Raw genomic sequence first — 20,290 nt, 5'->3', positions numbered from 1 at the left:
CACTAACATAAAGATGATGGAGCTTTCCCAGTGTCGATGTACCTGAGGTCTGGTGGAATATGGCACATCCTCTGACTGGCCTCTCTGTAGTTTCCTTCGGCCTTTGGGCCTCTGTTGTGCTGCCTGAGAAACATCTCCGGATTGGGAGTGTTTTATGGCACTCCTCTGGCTTAGTCTGTGACAAACATGCAAGAGATCTGACTGTAACACTGGCTAATCAGTACTGTAGCATAAAATATAAACTGAGGAAAGACCTTTTTTTTTCTGTTAAAGGGGACGATGTACGGTTTAATCACAGGAAAACACTTACCACACAGTTTCAAACATTCAGCGTCATACTTGCGTTTGGACATGTCATCAAGCTAGTTTGCTGTCTCCATCAAGTATCTGTCTGCTAGTCACTCACTCTACAGCAGGAAACGGCACTTCAAAATAAAAGCTTTGTGCCAGAAATGCACTTTCCTTAAAAATAAAGTGTGTTTTTTACAAACTTGACACGTTCGTGAGTCTCTTTTGGACCGTGACCCACCAGTTGTGAACCACTGAATTAAACAACAGCCCCACCCATGTTGTAGATGTATGATGTTTTTATACTGTCTGTGACAGAGAGGACAGTCACTTACATCGTGTCCCTGTAAACCGAGGTGATGGTGGTCGAGGGCAGTGTCTCCGGCTTGGATTCTGGCTCAGGTTTGGGTGGGAGGGGCTGTTTGGGGCTGCAGAACGGTGGTTCCACTTCCTGTATTTGAGTGAGGGGCAGCATAGGACGGAACAACGCCCCAAGTTTACTCTGCAGGAAAAAAGCAAACAGAAATGGAGTCATTACACTGACACTGATGATCTGACTGAGGGAGCAGCAGAAAGAAGTGTATAGACACTGAAATAGCAGAGTTTATAAGGCCTAACCTGGTTGTACTTGATTATTTAAAATCAACTTTCTAGGATTTTTATTTAGTCTTATATTCTGCCTCCAAAATTAATTTGAGGTAAAATAAGTTTCTCTTCTAAAATATTGTTATCTTGAAGTAGGTGTAAGACAGAATAATGCTGGTGGCTGCAGGTGTATCAGTAAAATAACAACTGAATCTCCTGAAATTAGCTCAGGTTGCTATTCATTTATAGAAAACAAGTGAAATGATCTCGCCAAATTGTCAAATATATTTTAAAGCTTCTCTCTGTATTGCAGATGCTGAGCTTTATTTCACTAAAATTCAACATAGATCCTTTTTTTATTAGTTGTTTCCCTAATTACTGTTAATGACTGAGAGCTTATCTTGGCTTCAGAAAATGTTTGAGAATCACTGCTGTATGGTGACATAAAGATTGTTGTGACTACCACACAGTAAAAAACACAACATACTTAATTAAATGTTTAATAAATTAGAGAATATTTTAATTAAGTATGTTGTGTTTTTTACTGTGTGGTAGTCACACACTGTGTGTGTTTTTTACTGTGTGTGTGACTACCACACAGTAAAAAACACAACATACTTAATTAAAATATTCTCTAATTTATTAAATTCAGGAATTATATCAGTGAAAAAAAAACAGGGAAAAATATCAGGAAAATTCTGCTAAAATTAATAAATTAAAATGATTTAGGATTTTTTTTAAACTAAGAAAGCTTAAGTTTGATAAAATGAAGAAGACATGAGTTAGTGAGACAAAAAAAAAAAAAAATTATTTGCCTGTTTGAAAACTTTTAAAACAGACGCCTGACCCATGTGTCGCTTAATTATCAAGGGGTTATGTGTTGCTAGTTTTGTTTTGTCTGCACTAGAAAATAATTCTAAACACAAAATGATCCCAACTAGATTTTAAATCTGAATATAGGATAATTACCACCTTACCACCTCTGAGATCTTAACATCTCAAGTATTTTACCACATGCTGTACCTGAGGTCCTCCTGTAGAGTTCTGCTGCTGGAGTCTCTTGGCACAAGTCTGCTTGTAGTAGTCAAAGATCATTAAAGCTGCATAGACTTTCCCCACAGTCAGCTCATTGTCTGGAGGAGGAGAGAGCAGAGTGAGAGACAGTTCCGGCCTGTGGCCACAAGATGGCGCCACATGAGCAACAAAGTACAGCTCAGAGAGGCGGACCTGTACAGTGAGTGCTGGTCAGTGTGGGTGTGAGCTGGGCCGTCATATTCAGGAGGAAAACAAAGCACCACACTGTAAACAAGCTACACTTCATCAATTATTTGATTATTTTTAAATATCTTAAAGGAAAACCGAACTATGCACTAACATGAAGAAAACTGACAGTTATCTAGAATTTTCTCTTGAATCTCAAAAGTCTTGATTAGTATTAGTAAACAAGCTGAAACGATTTCACCACACTGGCAGAGGTTTTGACTTGTTTTAAGAAATTAAGACTTTCAGGACTCAATAACAGACAAAATGAGAGAAAAATGTCCATCTTACCAAGCACATGTAATCTATTACTGCATCTTAACAGTCTGCAACTTCAGTATTTTTCAACCTGGACCCTGTCTTCCCATGTTTTGTGTCTAGGTGACTAATAGGAACAATAATTTCTGAAACTGGCCAAGTATTGAGCCAGAGAGCTGCAGCTGGCAGCAGTGAAACCTGCTGCAACACTTAGGGCATGTTTGCAACGCCAATGTGTGGCCACTAAGAGCGCTTTTTATTGCCACTGACAGGCTCAGATTGTTATTCTGAGTCCATTTAAAAAAAACAGTAATATCATTGGCAAAAACAAGCAGATTCAGTGAATGTAAACAGACCGTGCACAAATGTTCCGTTCTCACTCAGTACTCAACTACTTTCAAATATTGTTGTTTCCAATAGTCACTTCGATACAAAAACTTGGGAAAAAAGCATCCAGGTCGAAACATACCATAATTACCCTTAAATTAAGTAAAAAAAAATCTCCCAGTGCTGTATGATTATCTTGGTAGCTGGTTCCCAACATAAATCATGTTGTTTAAATTAATATCTATATGAATGTCAGACAGTAAAAGGTGGCAGAGTTACACAAATCAAAAAGCAGAATCAAATACAAGTTAAATCTGTATCTAGACAGTTCTCTAAATATGTTCACTGGACTGGAAAACGGAAAAAAAAAACTTATAGGGACGTAATTACAGACACAAATTAGTAGAAAGGAAGGGGATTTGTGCAGTACACAGCCATATAAAGAAGAGAAAGGAAATGAAAAAGATAATTTCCAGATAAAGTTATAAATACAAACGGGAGGAAGTTAAGCAACAAACAAACTGTGTCTCAGTAGAGCCCAGTAGAACCCAAACGGAACTGAGGCTCACATTTAGGTGGCGTCACCAGCAGGTCCACAGTCTTCTGCGACAGGTTGGGCCAGACTCGGTGTATCTCCCTCTTCAGGTCAGCGTCGCACAAATGCTGCGCCAGGACCCCTGAGGATGGGCCCACAAACATGTCACATCAAATCTGCACCACAGCAATTTGCATTATCATCAGAGCCACCAGCTTGGCCACAAGGGATTCTGGATTTTGTAGTTTTAGTCTCTCACCAGATGCCAGTTTGATCTCCAGGGCTGTGCGAATCAAGGCCATCAGCGTGGAGGTGAAATGCACCGTCTTGTCATCCGCAATGGGCATGTTCATCTTCACCAATCTCTGAGAGGAGTGGAAGCAGAGAGGAGGGGCCATGAATCAGGAACAAACAAACAGCAGCTCAGGGAAAGGAAGCTGGATTTAACTACAAGGTGTTTCACACTTTAGTTTTGCACAGAAACTCTGGTTCTCCATCAGGTAACTAAAGTTCATTTAATGTCTTTTGGACAATAAGAAAAAAGGTTTTAAGTCCAGCATACAAAGGATCTTTACCAGAATTTACATGTTGGGGCTGCAGCTAAAGATTATTTCCATTAGTAATCAATCTCTTGATCATTTTTCTAATTAGACTATAAGGGTTTAGGCTCATTAGAAAATACTGACCATCACAACTTCCCAGAGTTAAATTTGTGTCTTGTTTTGTCTGTCCAACAGTCCTGGACCCAATAAAATGTAATTTAAAATAAAATGACAGCCAATTCTGACATTTTGGAGACTGGAACCATCAACTTATGGCCATTTTTGTTTATTAATATTAGCACATTAATCACTTTAGTCCATGCAACACCTGTGTGCCCACCATATACATCTTTTTAAAGCTAACAGCACCAAACAGCTGAATGCATGGAGCTCTGTGCTGTTTATGCCGCTGCTGTTGCTATGAGACTATTGCAAACCCACCCGAAATGTTGCACGCTTCTACTAAAAGCTGAAATATGAAGAACCATGCTAAGCACTGTGAGCCCAGAGAACATGCTAAACTCTCACTGCTGCTGGGAACATGTACCAGCACGACCATTTTAGTTAAAAATGCAAGAGGTGTTGCTTTGTTGCCGGCCGTTTTCTCCGGTGTGTTAAACACACTTTAGAAAGGAGTGTCCCCAGACTATCAGAAGGCGGAGATCTCTGATTGTCTGGTGGCGAGACTAGAGGGCGCTAGGTGCTTTTCTTTTTTGCAGTGTAGTTTTTCTAAGCCACAAAGACAACATTGCTAAGAAGGATCATGTTTTGGGAAACTCAGCCCTGCAGCCCAAAACTTTCCCTAACTGTATTGGCCCGTAGCTACATTGCCTAAGCAACAGCGGATGGAACCAAGGGACTAGTAGACTACAACTTGACAGAACAATTGAACGGTATAGGAAGCTTCCTTGGGATAACAATGGATATCACGTCACTGGATATAACGTTACCGGGACTAAAAATCTACAGAAGCACTACTGCTTAATGTAACTACAGCACTGTGGTGAGGCCAGCAGGTCGACAGTGACTTCAGAGATGGTGAGAGACGTGTTTCATTATGCTCTGGTAAAAATTGTTCATATACAGTACAGGCCAAAAGTTTGGACACACCTTCTCATTCAATGCGTTTTCTTTATTTTCATGACTATTTACATTGTAGATTCTCACTGAAGGCATCAAAACTATGAATGAACACATGTGGAGTTATGTACTTAACAAAAAAAGGTGAAATAACTGAAAACATGTTTTATATTCTAGTTTCTTCAAAATAGCCACCCTTTGCTCTGATTACTGCTTTGCACACTCTTGGCATTCTCTCCATGAGCTTCAAGAGGTAGTCACCTAAAATGGTTTTCCAACAGTCTTGAAGGAGTTCCCAGAGGTGTTTAGCACTTGTTGGCCCCTTTGCCTTCACTCTGCGGTCCAGCTCACCCCAAACCATCTCGATTGGGTTCAGGTCCGGTGACTGTGGAGGCCAGGTCATCTGCCGCAGCACTCCATCACTCTCCTTCTTGGTCAAATAGCCCTTACACAGCCTGGAGGTGTGTTTGGGGTCATTGTCCTGTTGAAAAATAAATGATCGTCCAACTAAACGCAAACCGGATGGGATGGCATGTCGCTGCAGGATGCTGTGGTAGCCATGCTGGTTCAGTGTGCCTTCAATTTTGAATAAATCCCCAACAGTGTCACCAGCAAAACACCCCCACACCATCACACCTCCTCCTCCATGCTTCACAGTGGGAACCAGGCATGTGGAATCCATCCGTTCACCTTTTCTGCGTCTCACAAAGACACGGCGGTTGGAACCAAAGATCTCAAATTTGGACTCATCAGACCAAAGCACAGATTTCCACTGGTCTAATGTCCATTCCTTGTGTTTCTTGGCCCAAACAAATCTCTTCTGCTTGTTGCCTCTCCTTAGCAGTGGTTTCCTAGCAGCTATTTGACCATGAAGGCCTGATTGGCGCAGTCTCCTCTTAACAGTTGTTCTAGAGATGGGTCTGCTGCTAGAACTCTGTGTGGCATTCATCTGGTCTCTGATCTGAGCTGCTGTTAACTTGCCATTTCTGAGGCTGGTGACTCGGATGAACTTATCCTCAGAAGCAGAGGTGACTCTTGGTCTTCCTTTCCTGGGTCGGTCCTCATGTGTGCCAGTTTGGTTGTAGCGCTTGATGGTTTTTGCGACTCCACTTGGGGACACATTTAAAGTTTTTGCAATTTTCCGGACTGACTGACCTTCATTTCTTAAAGTAATGATGGCCACTCGTTTTTCTTTAGTTAGCGGATTGGTTCTTGCCATAATATGAATTTTAACAGTTGTCCAATAGGGCTGTCGGCTGTGTATTAACCTGACTTCTGCACAACACAACCGATGGTCCCAACCCCATTGATAAAGCAAGAAATTCCACTAATTAACCCTGATAAGGCACACCTGTGAAGTGGAAACCATTTCAGGTGACTACCTCTTGAAGCTCATGGAGAGAATGCCAAGAGTGTGCAAAGCAGTAATCAGAGCAAAGGGTGGCTATTTTGAAGAAACTAGAATATAAAACATGTTTTCAGTTATTTCACCTTTTTTTGTTAAGTACATAACTCCACATGTGTTCATTCATAGTTTTGATGCCTTCAGTGAGAATCTACAGTGTAAATAGTCATGAAAATAAAGAAAACGCATTGAATGAGAAGGTGTGTCCAAACTTTTGGCCTGTACTGTACCTCTATCTGACTTGACTATCTTTTATTGTTTAGGGAACTTCAGTTTGTGAAGGAATACTGCATGCTGCACGCCGTTTTAAAAACCTGGCCAAAAATAACGGAGTAACGCACCGTTTGGTAACGGTAACTGAGTTACTGAATTTACAAACTAACGCCTTAGCGTATTCGTTACTGCCAAAACTAACGCCGTTACTGTAACGCGTTACTAATAATGCGTTACTGCCCAACACTGACAATAACCAATAATGATTTTAATGTAAATGAGGGCATATGATTTTAGTATTAAGATAGACTTGGAAATAATCTGAAAGTATCTTTTAACATGTCCTGCCTGTCTGTAATTCGGTTTTGACAACCCTGGCTTTGTAGAGAAGCTGTATACCACATTCTGTGATTCAGAGTCTGATTCAGGTCGTCTGCACACGGATCTAAACGTGGAGACAGCTGAGCTGGTGGCTGGCAGTGCACATGGGAGAACTTTGTCTTCAGAGCTTTTTGCAAGAGCGCTCTTTCTGGCAGAAAGCCCTGAAGGCAGCCTTCTCCCAACAGTGCCAGCAGCAAACAGTGCTAGCAGCTAACAATGCTAACAGTGCAAACAGCACTAATGACGGCAACAATGGGTGTTATATACCCCATGGTATTCACAAACTTGAAGTGGAAATTAACTAACTCACTTCAAGTTAACTTCTAATTAACTAAGCTCAGAGATCATTAGTTGTAACCTGTTTGCTGACATTTACAGAAATGGTGGAGGCTATGGAAGTTCATTTTCGGTGGTTGCTTAATCAGTATATTGTAATTTTAGTTGTTGAAAGGTTGTCTTTGTAATTTTATGATATGCTTGAGGAAAACATCAATGTTCCCAGTGACCTCATCTTTTTATTCTCTGTCATTATGCCTTTCCATTTCCGGCATTACATAATGCAACTTCGTCATTGCACTTGAACCAAGATAAATAAACCTGGTTTAGAATACTTGATTTATTAATTAGTTTAAGAGCTAATTGACAACAATTTGGGCAAAAAAGCAACAGTTTGAGTCAGTTATCAAGCAAAAATATCAAAACATTTCTAGGTTCCAATGTGAGGTTTCTGGCTCATATTATCACAAACTGAATATCATTGGGTTCGGACTGTTGGTTGGACAAAACACACAGTTCAAAAATAGCACCTTAAGAACTATTTTCTGACATTGTTCAGACCAAATGATGAATTGATTAATTAAAACAGTTACTGTGAGCACTATATAGCTGTGTACTGTTTAGGTCTAATTTCTTTTACACATGGGTATTTCTACAGTTGGCAATGAAACTTTAAAATCACCAGGCATTCATTGTACAATGTATGATCTGATCAGCATAAATCCATGCCATGCAGGGCCCCTGGATCAATGCTGCTATGAAATGATTCATAGACACATGCATGTTTGAATTAGTGCAGCACATTGACAGTGAGGCGGGCGGGGTGGTCGAGATGTGCTGGATATAGAACCGCTAATTAAAAGAAGAAAAAAAAAAAATTAAGAGCTGAAAGGCGAACACGAGAACCATCAGAAATATTTGTGGCTGATGGTTCCCATTTTCTTCAAGTTGAGATAAGGAAAAAGAGAAAGTATAGTCACTCTGGGAGCATAACTATACAGATGGAGAGATGGAGAGATGAGAGGCGAGGGGCAGGAGGAGGAGGAGGAGGAGGAGGAGGAGAAAAGCATCTATGCATGTGGAGGCTTTTTCTCCCAGAAACAGAGAAGACTTGCAGCTGCAGACCATGAGCATCGGACAAATAAAGAAACACATGATCAAAATCACTGATGCACACAAGACGCATGCTTGCAGACAAACATCGAGACACACACACGCACAGGTACACACAGTAAAGGTAAAGGAAGAAGAAGAAAGGAAACAAATCCCGAGAGAGGGTGAAAGAAAGATCATCCAAAACAGAGAGTGAAGCTCAGCCTGCAGACAAAAAATGAAACTGGAAACGAGAGGGTAACAGGGACAACTGTGACTTTCGGGGGAAGATGTGTTCATTAGGCAGGGAGGTTAACAAGGAGCGCGATCAACAACGTAGTGGGAGGGGTTGAAAAATAGAGACTGGGGGGCGGGAGATGCTAGCTCTGCTCTCCAGTGCATTGCTGCTCTCTCTCTGTTTTCATGTCTTTCTCTGTCGATTCACAAAAACAGGAGTTATATTTGGATATGTGACCACGTCAGACCCAGACATTTTTAACTGGGGCAAGGGCAGGGCTGCTTTTAAATGTGATTCATTTGGACAGCTGTGCGTGCACTGAAACCATTCACATTAAGTCTGCATGCTCAGAGGTAAGCAGCTGGTGCAGAGACTACCTGTTCACCAGTTTAAAAGTCTCACATATAATCATGGGATAAATGTGCCAGGTTCTCCTTCCCTGAAGTCAGTGCAGGAGCCAATTAAAGATGGGGGAAGAGTTCCTAAGTGTCCCATCCTGCAGTGTTGAGAAATCCCTCAATAATTCCTGATCAGCATCCGAAACCAGATGAGATCCTGAACTAAATCACTTCCACTGAGGCTAATGGGAATGTAAGTTCTAAACTGACAGTGGCAGCTCTACAAACAATTGGTCATAAATCAAAATCAAGTCTTGACCTGACGATGGTGCTAGATGAATGATCAGGGGATCAACAATGTCAGCAGCACTGATCCTCTGGGGACCAGGAATGTCTGAACAAAATGTCACAGCAATTTATCCAGACGTTGCCATCTCTATGGCTCTTCCTGTAATGTGGCAGAAAGTCATAATGTAATTTCCTACCAGTTATCCAGCAGGTTGCATCTTTAAAGGTATTCTCTTGACCTCACAGATATCTGCAGTGTACCCAGAATATAATAATAAAACCAATGTCCAGCCGGCAACCTCCAGAGCTGAATAATCAAGCCAATGCCGAAGTGCCAAAAACTGCAATTCCTTGAATGGCCACTTGAGGCTGGCTCTAAGAGCAAGTCAATCGCCATATACCCCCATGTTAAAATGCCCAATGTTGGAGCCATATTAGATTTTTTGCCTGTGTATTTTATTCTTATCTAAACACAACGTAGACATAAATATACACATACAGTCCTGTGTGAGGTCGAAGCCATCCTAAATGACCACCCCATCACAAAGTTATCGGAAGATCCCTACGATGAAGAAGTTCTCACACCCAATCACCTGCTCACAATGAAAAGAAAACCAGTCCTACCACCAGGACTGTTTGAGAAGAGCGGACAAGTACAGTATATCTCTGACCTTTTTTTGGAAATGTTGGATAAGAGAATACTTGCCTTTGCTACAGGAGCGTCAAAGGCGGTAAGAGAGATTAAGTCTTTTTCCTGGAGACACTGTACTTGTTGTGGATGCTATGGTTCCACAGAGTTCCTGGTTACTTGGAAGAGTTCTAAGACTGATCCAGACAGGGAAGGACTGATGCGTTCTGCACATGTGCAAACTAAAACCAGTACACTGGATAGACCAGTGACCAAACTTTGTCTTCTTCGAGAAGCTACGACCTAAGTCTTGACTGAACAGGAGCTACCTGCTACCTCTTTCCCATAGAGGATTTTATGTTTGTTTTGCTGAATCATTTTTACATAGATTATTGGCTCCATTATATGAATATGTATTTGAACTGTTTGTGCCTTCACGCCATTAAGACTTAGAGACTTAGACTTAGACTTGCTGTATTGTCATTCATCAAATACACCATCGGTGCACATATTAAACGAGATTTCGTTACTTTGGCTCCTGAGTAGACGCATAAATTATGTAACATATTGTATGTAACATTAACAATTAGGGGCTGGTGTGTTGGAGCCATAAAATAACTTTTGTTTGTTTATTTTAACCCTTATCTAAACACAAGGTAGTTATAAATATACACATGCAGTTATTAAACTGAAAACAGGATGGAGCACTAACAGGTAAAGTGCATATAGGTAAACTACAGGTGATGGAAATCAGGTGTGTTGAATGGAAAGCAAACAGTTTTTGACCGTGTTATGTAAGCATGTCGTGAAAGTATGAAGTGTCAGCGCAGAAGACTGAATTTGCTGAATGGAATACTGATGGAATACTATGTTATGCAGAGCATGTGTATATTATATTGAGAATAAGTGGATCGCCAAATTCAAAGAGATAACCCACACTGGATATTGGTTTATTCTAGAACACGCGTCCGAACAAGTTCACCAGTTTGCCCCTCAGTGGCTTGTTTAGACATTTGGCTTTGTTAAAAGTCACTACATCAAACTTACCAGCAGAAATAAAGATGTTTACAGCCTGGTACAAAAAGTGGTTTTGGTCTTTATGGCGAATTTTTATGTAATTTACCTGTTTGAATTATGGATTAAAGTTAGGCATAATTAGGGCGTGGCTGCTCTGAGTTACAGGCTGTCCTTAAGGTGTCACCACAGTCACCCTCTCATCTAAATAACGTCAGTCTTGGCTCCAAAAATCCAAGATGGCGATAGTCTTAAAGGCTTCAAAACATGAGTCCACATACCAATGGGTGATGTCACAGTGGCTATGTCTATTATTTTTAGACGGTCTATGGGTAAGACTGAGATTTTAAATCCACTCTGCTCTTCTATGCTGGATCCACTGTCTACTGCATGGATCTATGGCAGACATGGCCCAGTCTTTGGAGTTTTGTTTCGGGTGAATATCTAATCATTTCAGGCAGACTGTAGACAACTGTGAGATCACAAAAACATCATGAAGATGCAACCTGGTGCTGGATAACAGGTAAAAAATATATATTTTTATCCTAAGGTTTACATGAACAAATCACAGAGTAACGTACACTCCTGAAGTCATAAAAAGGGCTCTTGCACAGACTTTGTCTGTCTGTAGTTTGGTGCTGGGCAGTTAGTGTACAGCAGGTTTATTAGAGCTTGTTTGCTGGAAAAAGCTGCTGCTGCTGCTGCTGATGGAAACAAAGTTGATGAGAGCACAGAGACTGCCATAAACCCAAAACTATGACCTCAAAGAGGCTCACTGAGATGAGTCTGTGGAGATATGTCAAATATTATGGCTTCGCTCTCTGATCTGTTTTTGTTTATCAGTGTTACATGGCCCTCCAGTAGCTGAACAGAGTGTACAACAAGGCCACAGAGCTTCACAGATGAACAGAAAGAACAACACAACAGCAGGTCAGAAGATACCGACTGCGACACACTGACAGAAGCCTGAAGATGTTTGACAGGTGGAAGCAGGGAGCCAGCAGTGACTGCAAGAGGAGACGGGAACAGAGGAGGAAGGAGTAATTCTACCTTATAGGCGATTCGGGGCGGACATTTCTTTCCCAAACCTAGCGGAGGGGACATGTCTCGAAGCATCTCATACATATCGTGGTAAGTCATGCGGCCGCTTCCCACGGGAAAGATGGTAGGAGGCCATAGAAGGAGGAATGAAGATGTCCCAGGTGAGGAGGTGTCAGGATTTAAAGGGACAGGGGAAGTTACATGATAACAGAAAGTGGCAAAATCCAAAAAAAGAATGAAAGGGGGGAAAAAAAGAGGAGAACACAGAAATCCTTGTTAATAAGATTTCCAGGATATCATGACTTGGAATGCCATCCTTGTTAGATTTAAGGATTCAGGAATGGATCCCAGAGGAGGAGGGAGGGGAGGATGCTCCGGGGGATTCCCTGTGCAGAGATGCTAGATGAAAGATATGCATTTTTAAAGGCTTACTCCACCGAAAGTCTTTTCAGTATCAAACATCCACCACCCCGAGGGTGGCAAGGTGACTCTGAAGAGTTTGTCGCTTGAATTCACAGCAGAGCCTGATGACAACCTAGTGTATAGACATTTCTTAAAAAATTCCTGCAACATATAGTGCATTTCTTTTGAACTAGGAAGTTGGAATTTCCTGGTTCCCAGACAGAAATTTCAATTGAAATGCTCAGATTTCCAACTCAGAAATTCAGAAGAGCCTCACTAACCCTGACCCTTAAAATCCAAGATGGCTGCTGTATGATTCAACATTAATGAAAGCTGTAGCACTACACCAAGTATTAGCTTTTCTTTCTTATTTGTGTATCGTGATATCAGTTGAAATCACAGCACTACTCAACTTCTACTCCGACTTGTTCTACCTTCCGACTTCAAGGCAGCAATAATCACCCTCTCCACCAATGACCCTTATATTTCATATGTTCCCAAAACTTTTCCAATAGATTACTACCATATACTTTACATGCAGCAGAGTTGCAGAAAGGTGTATTTAGCTGTTTTTGAATTTTTAACATTCTTTGTTAAAAAAACAAATCTTAATTTCTTCTGGTCAGTGATGACAATATTGAAGAAATACACACATTAATATTATTTCATTACTGAATTTGTTTCTCTCAAAATCCTGAGGAAAGTGGGTGTTAAGCTTTAAAGAAGAGCACCAGGCTCTGCAGTGATTTTGGCTCCGTGGCCCAACTGGTATTGCCGGTCACATGCTGTGCTTGAGCACTGGCTCATGCAAAACAATGAATATTTTCTTCTGAAGGTCATAAACAGTAGGCGTTTAATGTCTAACTGGCATTATGATTCAGTGACGCAGTGCCATTTCACTGGAATTCTACCTTGTATAAAATGATTTGTTGATTGATATACTTTTTTTCCAGTGCCCTAGGTTTGGATTTGAGTGGGTCTGTTTGCTCAAAGATGCTCTCTGCTTTGTCTTTTAGTGGTGCTTCACATTGCAGCTTTTAATAAAAGCCACAATCTCGTAACATATGATAAAACACTGGTTTTGAACTCCCTGTGGGAAGAATAAACATGTAGAGCTCTGTTTTCACTGTCTACCTCTCTGTCTTTAGAATTCACCATGTGAAATAACTTTTCTCCGACTCTCATGTCTCTCCCGTGTGTGTGTACCTCACTCACTAGAGTTGAAATGCTTATAGGAATCCACAGATTTGATTGGCTGACTCGTTTCACACGAGATTATTTAATGCATGCAATTAGCCTGTGGCCCGCTACACCAGTGCTACAAATGCTGCATCAAAACTGAATAATTCTCGCTAATTTATTCGTTATAGTTACAGGTCTGGGTCTGGGTCCCATATGGATCAACAGGGGAGAAAAGTTTGAGAATTTTCTGCGGATGTTTTGATGTTTTCTTTCGTTGTTTGGAGTCCATTATAACCCAAGCTGACTACAGTAATCGTCCTTCTCAGAGAAGCAGCTACACGCTTTCCAGAGCCAGAGTTATTACCTCAGAGACTAAAGATAGATTTTCGTTGGAGTATTCCTTTAAGATGCCCTCTGTTTCTTCATGCTAAGAGACATTAGCAGTAACCAAAGTGGAAACAAAGCACACAATGCTCTCTTCACTACCCACTCTTCCTCACTCCTGTGTTTAGAAGCAGGAAAAATGTTTTAGACATCGCATCAGATGCCTTTTGTTTGAGCCTGACTTGCGGCATTGTTTCCTGCACTCGCCATGGTTACCTGCCAGTTGGTTAGTGGAGGATCGATGCATGTTCGTATATGCATGCGTAGTCGGGTCATTCTCTGGCGCCGCAGGGAATGAGAACAGATATTCACAGTCCGAGACCATCACAGTCCCTTTGAAAACAAAAGGACTGTGTGGGAGTGCAAACCTTATAAGCCACCCTGTTGGGGCACTTCTTCCCCAGGCCCAGGGGAGGCGAGATAAAACGCAACAATTTGTACATATCCTGATAGCATATCCTCCCGCTGTAAAAGATAAGACATGTTCAACAGGTTAGGTCACAGGTTATTCGATTACATCCGTCTGTAATAATCAGTTAGCAGTTAGCAGGCATTAACATGTAGGTAAACACTCAGCAGCGTAAATAGTTTTTATTTTTTCTGGATCCATAAAGTTGTTTTATTTTGACTATTAAAAAGTGCAGTTTTCCCTTTTTTCTTACTTAGAGAGAGAAAAGGGCAAAAAGGAGTACCTGACACATAATCTCAGGCAATTATTATTTTTTTGCTCGTCACAACATGACCTCAGGGCTGTAGCTAGGATTCTAGAAAAACCAAGGTCTGCAGTCAGTTTTAGAAAACAAACAACAAACACACAAACAAAAACCATGAAAGAAATGACCACTAAAAAATTATCCATATTTATCTCCCCATTAGCACTGAAAGGCAAGGTGAGAAAAAACATTGTTGGTCAATGTTGAAGTTTATCTCCTATGTGCAAGAAATCATCTCCTACAAGACTTTTTATTTACGCTGCATTTGGCGAAACTTTAAATGCCCTTTGTGTTGTGCACTAAGCACATCTTGTTCACAGCATTCTCACTCTCAAAACAGCCTAATTAAGCGTAACCATTTATCACCTATGTAGGAAATGACATCCCATACATAGGAGATATTGTCTCCTATGTTTCCAATGTTTGGCCAACATTGCCTGCAATTTTTTCCCACCTTGCCCATTAGGGCTTCCATAGATTACATTCTTTGTACTTTTTTTTCTTAATGTAAAGGTTTAAATCAGGGGTGTCGAAATTCATTTTAGTTCACTGGCCACATACAGTCCGATTTGATTGCAGATGGGCTGGAGCAGTAAAACCACTGCATAATATAACCTATAAATATCAGACAGTTCCAAATTATTCTCTTTTTTGTTTAAAAAATACTAAAAAAAAGATGACAAAAGAAAGGAACTGTATTCTGGTCGAGGTGAAAAAGCCTGTGAAGCAGCATTTTACATGAAGAAAGCTACTTCATCTTTAACTTGCTCCTGAAACCTGGCACCTCTTAGCCTTCACAAGAGCATCACTATTAGGTGTGCAAGGTCATCCAGTGGGCCAGACTGGACCCTTTGGTAGGCCGGTTCTGGCCCCGGGCGGTATGTTTGACACCCCTGGTTTAAATATTGTTTGAAGGCCCTCTCCTTATTTATTTATTTATTTATTTATTTTTATTTTTTTTTGTTAAATTCATTTTTGAATAGATACTGTAAAACTTCAAGTAATAGCCCAGGCTGTTATTCGCTTAAATCACTGAAAGCAACAGGCCTATGTTTGGGACAGGACTTTAATTCCTTTCACACAAAACTGTTGCTCAGCAAAGATCAGGAAATACAATTAAATTGTTTATTTAAACCAGTATGAATATGACTTGTATATAAATAAGGCTTCAGATAATATATCGATTACGAATCACTCATTTGATCTAGCTCTGACAGACATGTGCATCAGATTGAGTTACGGCACTCGAGGAGTACGGCACCCAACACACCGACACAACACCACTTTATCCTGTTAAACAATACACACAACTTGGATTCATTTTCATGAAAAACTCTTTGGATTCTTTTGATCTGAGGACCCTTACGGACTAAAGGAATATGAATATCTTACAGGGTAATCGAGGAATGGACACATAATTTGAGGTAGCCAACAACCCACTTTTATACACCTGAAGAACTTCCATGAAAAAAAAAAAAATAACTGCTTGGCAACCAGTTCAGTTCTAGTTGAGACAGGCCTTTTTTTTGTCAAAATGTGTAGCCACACTGGGCAAGTAAAAGGGACTGGGCGCTTAATTGAAGTTTTACGGGAAGTATATCAAGTTTAAAATGACTGGAATCACATTTTTTAAACATCCACCACATGTAGGTTTTTCACTATAAGATGTAAACTTCTCCTTAGAAAAACCTTCATGCAGCAGAAAACACAGCAACTTTTGGATGTGTGAGAGACATAAAACAGTGATATCACTTTAAACCAACCTGCTCCTTTTGAATAAATCTATGAAAACAAGTAAGACCATAAATACACTCCATGCTTCAACCTGACACAAGAATGAGTTGAAGCAGTTGCAAATGTGTTGAATGTTACTGTAGGCACTTCTCTGAGCGCAGCTAATTTATATTCAAAGGAATAAATAATATCTCCTCCCCCGTAATGTCTGTCAGGAGATGGCAATTTCATATTTCACATCTCACACCTCTCCTGGAGTCCTGACTCACTGACAAGGCTCCAGCGAAGCCTTCGTTAAAACTTAATGAGCCTTACATAATCTGAGACAGATTACGCCTCGCACTGTCTCACGCAGGACTAGTATTGTGCTTTAGTCGAGTTAAACACTGTGAGCGTAAAGGGGGCAGAGGGGGCGCTGACATCAACCTGTATTCCCCTGCTGCAGGGATAGAAATACTTTCAGTGACAGACTGAGGAGATTTGGAGCCCGCCAGCTTAGTGGCAAAGAGAGCTGAGTGGACGCCAAGCGGAACGCTGGATTTACATGCATCAGTCCGGCCGACAGGGGGCTCGTCACCAGCCTCAGCCAACTCTGAGCTCAGGCTTAATGTCATTCACCCGCTGCTGCTAAGATGGGATTTCTCCAGTTCCACGTCACAGAGTCATCCTGCTGGAACTCGGAGCTTAGAGTTCCCTTTTTCCTAGCATACCTCTCTTCCAAAAACAAACAGCCGTCTCTTGAGCATGAACACCGGCTGACATTAGGGACTACTCTACAGAAGCACTTACCAGGCAGCAGGGTCATACTCTGCCCACACGCGGATGAATTCATCAAGGTGATGAGGCCCCAGGATGGAGGCGTCCCTGGTCAGATATTCAAAGTTGTCCATGATGACAGCAACAAACAGGTTCAGCATCTAGAGAATCAAAATGTAAGTTTGAAAAATAAAAAGAACACTGGCAAGAAATATTTGTTTCTACACTAAAAAAATAATTAAATCTTGTTGATTATTCAAGTTTTAGCCCAAAAATTGCAAACTACTGTATTTTGCGGCAGATCATTTTGTGAATCCCGTAATCCAGATTAATTTCCTTCATGTAACTTGCATATTTTCAAAATTAATCCTGCTTAAAACTGCACTGACACCACTTTGCTATTGTTGGCAACAATTACAGCTCACTGTTTTTCTTTATTTTTTGGTTTAATCCATCCAACTTCCAAAAAAAATGTTACACTTGTACATTATTTTGTAGTGGATATGTTGAAACTGCAGCAGGGAGATGCAGTGGTTAGCATTGTTGCCTTACAGTAAGAGGGGTGCGGGGTTCGAACCCTGGTTTGGGGGAGCCCTTCTGTGCGGAGTTTGCATGTTCTCCCCGTGTCAGCGTGGGTTTTCTCCAGCTACTCCGGCTTCCTCCCACAGTCCAAAGACATGCAGGTTAATTGGTGACTCTAAATTGCCCGTAGGTGTGAACGTGAGTGTGAATGGTTGTCTGTCTCTATGTGTCAGCCCTGTGATAGTCTGGTGACCTGTCCAGGGTGTACCCTGCCTCTCACCCAGTGTCAGCTGGGATAGGCTCCAGCTGCCGTGCTACCCCCAACAGGATAAGCAGTTACGGAAAATGAATGACTGAAAGAATATGTTGTCTTAACATCACTGTGGTGAATGTGTGGTTAGGTTTGGGCACAAAAACCACTTGGTTATGGTGAGGAAAAGATCATGTTTTGGCTTAAAGTACCAACATTTGATGGCACAAGGACTGCTGAAAAAACAGGGACGTGTCAATAAATCCACCCAAGACTCAAACACCAATGTGAAATGCTGCGATATGTTGGTGAAAAAAAGTTTGGTGGCTCAAATGTGGCTGGGAAGCGCGAAGAAGGTCATCAAAAGAAAGGAAAGGTGCTGCTGTTTGTTGGTTTCAAACAGTGGGTTGCAGAGTCAGCTTATGTATTATGTCACTTCAGAAATGTTAATATGATACGTACAAAGCATGCAAATGCAATGTATTGGGGGCTTGCAGAAACACAGAATGCAAACATTTTCTTCTAGCGACTGGGCTGTATTTAGTCTTAACCAATCCCTGAATGTAGAAGTTATTTTGATCATTAAAAAAGTGTGAAAATCAAATTAACAAATCACACAAAATGCTAAATAACACAAAAATCTTGGTGAAAATCTAAAAATACCCCCTGCAATCTTACTTTAAAGAATTTTGTCACTAATCCAACATCCCATTTTCAATTTGTTCCAATTTATCTTTTTATTTTCAGTAACTGTTGGACTTTTCTGAGCTCTGCTTGGTGCAAAAAGACCTTATTTACTTCAAAGAGGTTCTTCTCACAACAGGAAACATAATAATTTTTTGGTTCAGGGAGGCATAACATCTGGAGGGAAAGAAGTTTGTTTGTTTTGTTTTTTAAATCTGGGTAATTTTTGATCACTAAAAACAAAATTCCTGAGCATTAATTGCAATGATCTAATTGCAGTGATCTCAGTCCGTGTAATTTCTGTCAATCAGAACACAGTATGAGACCAGATGGGGCATTCCTCTGTTTTCTTTCACACTGACCAGAAAGGAGCAGAGGAAGATGAAGGAGACAAAGTAGAAGTAAGCAAAGTCACTTCCACACTCCTTCCCCGCAGTTCCCGAGAGCTTATCACACGGCCGGTTACTGAGACACGCTAACATGATCTCATGCCACGCCTCGCCTGTCGCACTCCTGAAACACACACAGTGACAGGAGCAGGGGTTAGTGTGTTATCAGCGTGTACTGGATTATGTGCGGTACCAGAATATTTGGAATATGGAAGAGGGATTACCTGAAGAGAAGAGTCAGGGCCTGGAAAAAGGTCTGGAAGTTGTTGTGGTGATTTATGGCGGTCTCCTCGTTCAGCTCGATGTTTCCAAACACCTGAGGCAGCAGGAGAGGATTTCTTTTTAAAAACAGAAAATTCTCACAAAAATGTATATTTACAGCTGTAATTCCTGTGTAAATTGTATGTATTTATTACTACCTTTACCAATAAATCTTCATTGGTTTGAATTGAAATTATATAGAGGGAGAGACTGAGAGTGGAAAACTGCCACAGCTTGTGATGTCCCACTGTGAATCCAGTAAAACAACCCATAGGTCTCTTTTCAAATATTTATTTGCCCCTGGGCATGTCCATCCAGCTGGCCTATAAACACTGGCTGCTGGGTCCAGGAGAGCTCTGACAGCAGTTAAATTTGTATATGGCATCTTGACCCAACAGTGACTGAGTTTTCCACCATAAACACTGTGACAATCTTATGAGAGGAATAAAAAGCCGGCAATCCAAGTCGGTGATCCTTCCTATCAGCTACCTCTAAAAAATGGCAAAAATCCACTTCAGAATCAAACACCTGTACAGTCTTACGCAATCCAAGGAAAGAACCATGCAATACATACTTGGTTTGTAAAATGTATTGTGTTAACTTTTTAAAGAGTCTGTGACATGGATGTGTGGAAGTAGCTCTATTAGAGGCAGATGTTTGTGGTGTTGTACAGTAGTGTTTACTGCTTTACTGTTGTGTTGGATTGATATTTTACAGATGTCGTTTATATTGTCCTCTTTTATCTGTCTCTAGAGGACAGAAGATCTCAGTTTGTGTTCACGGATGATGTTTGAGCTCACCCAGACACTGTCAAATGACAATCAGGCATAATACAGTATGTTGTCCAATAAAAGCAGTAGTCACAAAACTAAAAAAGAGGAACTTTTTCAAAGTTCACAAAACCAGCTCCTATTTCGGAGCAGGTACTCGTTCAGCACAAGAGGTAGTGTAAATTGATTGGTCGAACACAGCCAATGGAGCTCCAGCATCGCCATTTTTAGAAATCGTTGGCCGTGTAAACAGCAGACAAAATAAACAACAGCTTGTAATGAGAAACATGGAAGAAAACAGACAAATGGACAGACAGTGAAGTCCAGCCTTTACTGAGCATATATGCAACAGGGGAAATACAACGTGATTTTGACTTGTCAAAGTGACAGTGACGTTGCTATACCAACCACTGGCCGGCTTACGATATGTAACTGCAGGGCAGGTATTGGTGGT

General features: G+C 40.9%; 1 protein-coding gene across 5 annotated transcripts in view; it reads right to left on the bottom strand.

Moving 5' to 3' along the window:
• The window catches only part of cacna1bb (calcium channel, voltage-dependent, N type, alpha 1B subunit, b), a 250,495-nt gene that overhangs the window by 17,648 nt on the left and 212,557 nt on the right, over positions 1-20,290 (bottom strand). For 3 of the 5 annotated variants that reach the window (XM_033647132.2, XM_078162191.1, XM_078162192.1), the window contains 9 exons: positions 19,030-19,121; positions 18,779-18,929; positions 16,994-17,121; positions 11,799-11,895; positions 3,513-3,618; positions 3,288-3,395; positions 1,897-2,006; positions 624-790; positions 43-175 (listed from right to left, as the gene is read on the bottom strand). In XM_033647132.2, the coding sequence (XP_033503023.2) occupies positions 43-175; positions 624-790; positions 1,897-2,006; positions 3,288-3,395; positions 3,513-3,618; positions 11,799-11,895; positions 16,994-17,121; positions 18,779-18,929; positions 19,030-19,121 (1,092 nt within the window). Of the gene's footprint in view, positions 1-42; positions 176-623; positions 791-1,896; positions 2,007-3,287; positions 3,396-3,512; positions 3,619-11,798; positions 11,896-14,125; positions 14,223-16,993; positions 17,122-18,778; positions 18,930-19,029; positions 19,122-20,290 lie in introns of all 5 variants that reach the window. The other 2 variants (XM_078162190.1, XM_033647135.2) reach the window with 1 other exon arrangement.

Source organism: Epinephelus lanceolatus, chromosome 19 (genome assembly GCF_041903045.1).
Source record: "Epinephelus lanceolatus isolate andai-2023 chromosome 19, ASM4190304v1, whole genome shotgun sequence".
Lineage (NCBI taxonomy): Eukaryota > Metazoa > Chordata > Actinopteri > Perciformes > Serranidae > Epinephelus > Epinephelus lanceolatus.
Note: the sequence above shows the minus strand (reverse complement) of the source record. Positions and strands in the feature narration are given on the sequence as shown.